Below are 6,536 nucleotides of genomic sequence, written 5' to 3' on the forward strand. Positions count from 1 at the left end.
TTTTTTTTTTGAGTTGGAGTCTCACTCTGTCGCCCAGGCTGTAGTGCAGTGGCACGCTCACAGCCACCGCAGCCTTGACCTGTTGGACACAGGTGCTTCTTCTTCCTCAGCCTTCCAAGTAGCTGGGACTACAGACACACGCCACCACACTCAGCTAATTTTTTGATTTATTGTGGAGATGAGGTCTCACCAAGTTGCCCAGGCTGGTCTTGAACTTATGGGCTCAGGCAATCCTCTCACCTCAGCCTCCCAAAGTGCTGGGATTATAGGTGTGAGCCACCGTGCCTAGCTAAGTAGTTTTTTAACAGTTGTCTTCCTCACTAGACTGGAAGTTCCATGAGGATTTGTGCACCAAAGCACTCAAATACCTAGCATTTGGTAGACAATAACTATTTCTGAATGAATCAATGAGTCCTTCATAGATCAATTTCTATATCCTAAAACTGATACTGAGCTTTCCTTTTCTTAATTTCTTTTTTTTTTTTTTTTTTTTGAGTTGGAGTCTCACTCTGTCGCCTAGGCTGGAGTGCAGTGACACAATCACAGCCACTACAGCCTCTATCTGCTGGGCTCAGGCAGTCCTTCCACCTCAGCCTTCCAAGTAGATGGAATTACAGGCACGTGCCACCACACCCAGCTAAGTTTTTGATTTACTGTAGAGACGAGGTCTCGCCAAGTTACTCAGACTGGTCTCAAATCCCTGGATTCAGGCAATCCTCTCACCTCGGCCTCCCAAAGTGCTAGATTATAGGCATGAGCTACTGCATCTGGCTTCCTTTTCCCAATTTCAAAAGCACAATTCATTCAGCATTTGATTCTGGAGCCTTTTTCACTCAACTTCATATACATAAACATTGGATCAAGAGACTGGAAATTCATGCTTTTTCCCAGTCTAGTGCCAACTCTGTGCCCCTCAGTCAGTCCCATTTCCTAGGAAAATCCTATTGCCCTCAGTACCACGAGATTACTTCTCCTACTCACTTTGATGAGTGGCTCTGGGGGCAAAACAGAAGACAGCTGTGAATAACACACACTAACTTGAGAGGGACCCGTGGGTGCTCAGGGAAGAGGTGGTTGTTTTCTACGGGAGGCAGCAGAGCAGGTTCATTGTGCAGATTCAGGGCTCAGGCCACCTAGTTCTAAATACTAGCTGCACCACTTACTATCTGAGAGACATAAAGCAAGTAAGTACCTTAACTTCTCTACCTTAGTTTCCCCAAATGTAAAAAAAAAAAAAAGCAATAATATTAACACTTCATAAGGCTGTTGACAGAACAAAGGAGATAACATATACACAACACTCAAAAAAATGCCTAATGCGCCATAAATATTAGCAACATAATATCCTTATGACAGAGGACAGGAGCTGGGTCTCTTCATGTCTATTTCAAGCAGGCACTCAGGACAGTCCCAGCCATGGCTCCAGATCCTACCTGGCAGGAGGGAAGCGGCTGACATCCCCTTTGGCAAAAGTGAAGCATCGAAGGTTCGGACTGCAGGCCCAGGATGTTGAGGTTGGAGCTGCAGATTGACGACTCTCAGGTTCCACTTCCAAGTGGGAGATAGCTCCATTCACAAAGTCCCGGGCACTCAACTGCTCCAGCTTAGCACTCACATGCTCCCAAGCAGCAAAGTTATTAACCAGCGCACCATATTTCTGCTCTGAGAGGAGACTGACACGGATTGATGGCCAAAGATCCCCAAACTGCACACTGTAGGTCATGTCAAAATTCTGCAGAGCCAGTCGAACAGCGGGGAATTTGGGCTCTGTGGCAGCCTAAAAGAGAAAGGACAGGGTTAGTGGTTGTCCTAGTCTTGCCTCTATCCCCTAATACCTGATTCTGCCTCAGAGTCTAGGGGCACTTTTGGATCCACTCCTACCTTTGTATACCTGCCTGTCAGAAGAGAAGTGTGAAACAGAAAACTAGTAGGGAGCTGGCCTTCCCATCCCAGGGTTGTGAGAGAAAGGAAGTTGTAACTTGACAAACTACATGGGAGTCATCAAGAAAGGAGACAACGGAGTAAGAGAAACTTAAGAGAATGGAAGTTGGGTATGGTGACTCAAGCCTGTAATCTCAGTGCTTTGGGAGGCTGAAGTGCTTGGGGCCAGGAGTTTAAGACCAGCTAGGCAACATCGTGTGACCTCCACAACTCTACAAAAAATTTTTTAAATTAGTTGGGCATGGAGTTGCACGCCTGTAGTACCTGCTACTTGAGGGACTAAGGCAGAAGGATCACTTGAGTCCAAGAGTTCGAGGCTGCAATGAGCTATGATCACACCATTGCACTCTGCCTTGGGTGACAGAGCAAGAAAAAAAAAAAAAAAGAATGAAAGCTCAGGAGGAGACTCTTGAGGAGAGCCTGCAGGTTAGGAGAAACTATGGAAGGCCATAGGTAAGCTTTGGGTTTAGAAAAAAAACCCTTTTCCTCTGAACAGTCTTTCTATTTTCCAAAGTACTATCATGTCTACTAGCTTCTGTGATCATTACAACAGATAACTTAGTAGGATACAAAAAAATAATATCAGCCTTCCACACTGATGGAGGGATGTGGGTAACTTACCTAAAGTCATGCAGCTACTAGCACCATAACACTCAGAATCATAGGGTTGAGGGTCATTTTGGGAGTTTCCAGACTCCAGGAAGATGAGATAAAGAGACTCACAGAATCCTGAGGTATGAACCAAAACAGGGACTTCCAGGATGACTGCTATGGGGGTAGCAGAGAAGGACATGGAGAAAAGAGCAGAAAGGTAGAGTAAAAGGGACATTAAGACTTCAGGTGAGGAGTCCATGAGTTGGTCCTGGTTGCAGCAGCTGGAATGCTATGGCTGGCAGTCTTGTTACTATCTGTGACTTTTGCTCTAGCCTGGATTTTGGTCTGGTCAAAACTTTTGCTCTGGCCCTCATTTCTTGTTATACTGAGGATTCTTGCTCCGAGTACGACTTCTGCCTTGGTAGGGACTCTTGCTCCGGCTCCTGCTATTTTGGGGACTCTTGCTCCGGCCCTGACTTCTGCCATGATGAGGACTCTTGCTCTGGTTTCGACTTTTGCTGTAGTGAAGACTCTTGTTCTTGCCCTGACTTCTGCTAATGTGGGGACTCTTACTCTGGCCCAGATTTAAGTTTCGGTGAGGACTATTGCTCCGGCTCCGACTTCTGCTACGATGGGGACTCTTTCTCTGACTCTGATTTATGCTCAGATGAGGACTCTTGCTCTGGCTCTGACTTCTGCTATCATGGGGACTCTTACTTTGGCTCTGACTTTTGTTTTGGTTGGTACTCTTGCTCTGACTGTCACTACTCTGGCATTCACTAATAACACTCGAACTACAGCTGGGATTAGTGCTACAGCTGGAATCCTTGGATGAAGGCAAAGGGCAGCTGTAGGGGATCTTGGGAGGCTCTTTGCAAGAGCCTTGAGAGGCCACTGGGTAGACATGGAGGCCACAGGGGATAGTATCAAGGTAGGCCCGGGGTCGGGGAACAATGGGTAAACATCGGGGATCAAAGGGTGTTCTCAAAGGGATAAAAGAATAGATGTGGGTAGAACAAGGAGGCACCGGAGGTTGATAATGAGGTTGGGTTGGGCCCTTGGGAGTGCTATAGGTGCCACAGGGGGGCACAATGGGATAGTTATGACACTGAGTAGGGCCTGTGGAGTGGCTGAGGGAACCAGGGGTTGGGCTGGGATGGGGAGTGGAGGGAACCACAGAGTATATATGGGTATTGCATGGAGATCTCATAGGGAGTCCATGGGGCCTGCTCTGAGCATAACTACTGGGTAAAACCGCATCACAAGGAAAGCAAAGGGGAAGAGAAGTGGGAATAACAGTTCTGAGGGTCCTAGGGACCACAGTGGGTAAGGTAGTTCCTGGGAGAAGTTCTTTGGGACAGGAATTTGAAAGCATCGTGATGCATGGCTTCACACAAAAAGGACCAGAGAGGCCAGAGGGGTGGGAAGGAGGTGGAGGAGAGGTGCTAGCTTCAGGGGGCTTGGGATGGCCAGGAGGGGTATGCTGGGGAGTGTTGATTAGGGAGCGACATCTGTGGGGAGTGCATGATTGCCTCAACTCTGAGGATTTAGGGGACTGCACTTTGGGGGACACTGGGGAAGGGAGAGGAGGTTCATTGTAGCTTCTGCGGGGAAGTGACTGGGGTGAAGGTATAGACTGGTTGCCCAGAGGTGAAGGGACGGAGAAGACAGAATAAGGACAGTGGGGAAGAGATGATTCCTGGGAACAAGAGGGACCAGAAGTCATAGCATCCGGGGACAGGAGGAGGTAAGAGTTTTCACTAGCCTCCCAGGAGAAAAGGGACTCAAAGCAAGACTCCCTGGGAGCCTGGGGCTGGGATGAGCAAGGAGAAACAGTACTTCCAGGGGCCAGGCGGATGGAACAGCAAGGACTCCCAGGGGCAGGTATGCAGGCCTCTGAGGAAAGATGGGAATAATGATAAGAGCCCTTCCGAGGTGAGCAGGGAGAGCCAGACATGCCTCTCTGAGATGAGAGTGGGGAGCCACAACAATTTTTCTCAAGGGGCAGATCAAGCTGTGGTTTGGGGTCACAAGAGTCTGGAGGCTTATGGCTGCCATGGTATAAGCCGGCAGTAGGTGGGGAAGATGGTGAGGAAGGAAGAGGATCATTATAACTTTCCCCTGAGGACCAGTGAGAAGGCAGGTTGGATATCATCAGTCCAGTTTCCAAAACCCTGTGAGAAAGGACTGGAGAGACCATAGGTCTAGTTTCCACTGGCTGGTGAGCAAGGGGAGGCGAAATCGTGAGGCAAGTTCCCAGGATCCTATGAGTAGGAGGGGGTGAAATCACAGGGCAAGTTCCCTGGGACTCAGGAGTGAGGGGAGGTGAAATCATGGGGCCAGTTTCCAAGGGTACATGAGTGAGCTGAGGGGAGGTCAGGGGACTGGTTCTCGGAGGCTGATGAGTGAGGGGAGGGGAGGTCACCATGCTGCTTCCCAAAGCTGGAGAGTAACCACTACAGTAAGAGAGGTAAGTGTGTTGGTCAAAACAAGGGCTTCGAGGACAGGGACTTGGCATTCTCGGCGGACTGATCCAGCTGTAATAAGGGATCCGTTGATGGAGAGTGGGTGACCCCAGAAGGCTGAACCGGTCAAAATAAGGACTTGAAGGAGGAGAACCCGAAATGCAGCAATAAGGCGTTTGAAGGAGTTGGGGAGAAGAGGGTTCAAAAGAACATCTCTCTGGGGGCAAGGGAGGCTGTGGGTGTGAGGAAGGGGGCGATGAGGGCGGGGAGGGAACCGGTTGAGGTAAGCACCGGGACGTGCCATTTATGGAAGAAATTCCCGGGCTACCGGTGAGACAAGAGAAAGCGACTCTAGAGAAATGGGGAGAGTCCGGAGGGTGAGAGGAGTCCTTGCACCTTTTGCCTGCGTTTGTGGAAGGGCCGGTAGTATGGGCTGGGCGGTCGCTGTAACATTTCCTGGGCGCCAGTGGCAGCTTGAGGGTGAGGACGGGGCTGATCCCTTTCCCGCAAGGCAGCGGAGACCCAGGGGAGTAGGGGATTTCGCTATGGCATTTTCCGGGGGGTGAGGGCGACCGGGCAGGATGATGATCAATGAGGAAAGGAGTAGAAGAGGTCATGGGGTAAGGAGGTAAGGAAAAGGGGGGGGAGGGAGGGGAAGAGGGAGGGAGGGGAAGAGGGAGGGAAGTGGAAGGGGTAGTGGGGGCCAAAGGAAAGGTAAGCCGAGCTGGGAGCAGGAGGAGGTGACATAACTAAAAGAATGAGGGCGAGGCGATGACGTAACTTAGAAGGGCGGAGTTAGGAGGCTGCAGACGTAACAAGTACAAGAGATGAACACTTAGGGCGAAATAAAAGGACAGAGAGAGAGAGAGAGGCGGTGACGTAACAGACGTGAGAGGGAGGAGCTTAGTGACGCTCCGCGAATGGCAGGGTAAAGAGGCTTTGGGTTCTAGGGGGCGGGAAATGGAAGGGTTAGAGAAGCTTCCACCGTTACTGTTCCATCCTGTGCCCCCAGTCGGACCTTACCCATTTCTTTTTATGTCGATGTCTCCGCGGAACCGACGCGAAATCCACACGCTTCAGCAGCTCCCGAACACCTCTCAGTGCCAGCGCAGCCATGTTGGCGTGCGACACTGCGTAATTCCGACCGGAACCGCAGCGGGAGACCCTAAGGTTCCGGGGAAGAGGTGAACGCCACCCTGGAGGACAAGACCTAGAAAAAAGGAGGGAACTACCTCTGACGCTCCCCCAGGGCTCCGCCCACCTTTGTATACCCCGCCCAGCCGGGGATACCCTGAGGATGCTGCAAAACGAGCAACCTGGCAGTCTGGTGGCACGGCCTAGAGGAATCGAGTAGTGCTGGGGCCTCCGAAGAGGCCCCTAAACCCAGTTGGAGGATCAGAGAGGACTAGAAGCTCCGGTGATTGAATACTAAAAGAGTTAGCTAGCCGGGCTCGGTGGCTCAGCCTGTAATCCCCCACCTTTAGGAGGCTGAGGTGAGTGGATTGCCTGAGCCCGCGGGTTCGAGACCCGCCTGGG

The 6,536-nt window shown here is 50.8% G+C and overlaps 1 protein-coding gene across 1 annotated transcript in view; it reads right to left on the reverse strand.

Annotated features, from left to right (window-relative positions):
* LOC103271188 (5-methylcytosine rRNA methyltransferase NSUN4) overlaps positions 1 to 6,216 on the reverse strand; it is an 11,749-nt gene extending 5,533 nt beyond the window's left edge. The window contains exons 1-2 of the mRNA XM_008068640.2: positions 6,024 to 6,216; positions 1,434 to 1,777 (exon numbers count right to left, since the gene is read on the reverse strand). Of these exons, the coding sequence (XP_008066831.1) occupies positions 1,434 to 1,777; positions 6,024 to 6,116 (437 nt within the window). The 5' untranslated portion in view covers positions 6,117 to 6,216. The remainder of the gene's footprint in view (positions 1 to 1,433; positions 1,778 to 6,023) is intronic.
* Between the last annotated feature and the right edge of the window lie 320 nt (positions 6,217 to 6,536).

This window comes from Carlito syrichta, unplaced genomic scaffold (genome assembly GCF_000164805.1).
Source record: "Carlito syrichta isolate Samal-C Ts95f unplaced genomic scaffold, Tarsius_syrichta-2.0.1 Scaffold311396, whole genome shotgun sequence".
Classification (NCBI taxonomy): Eukaryota; Metazoa; Chordata; class Mammalia; order Primates; family Tarsiidae; genus Carlito; species Carlito syrichta.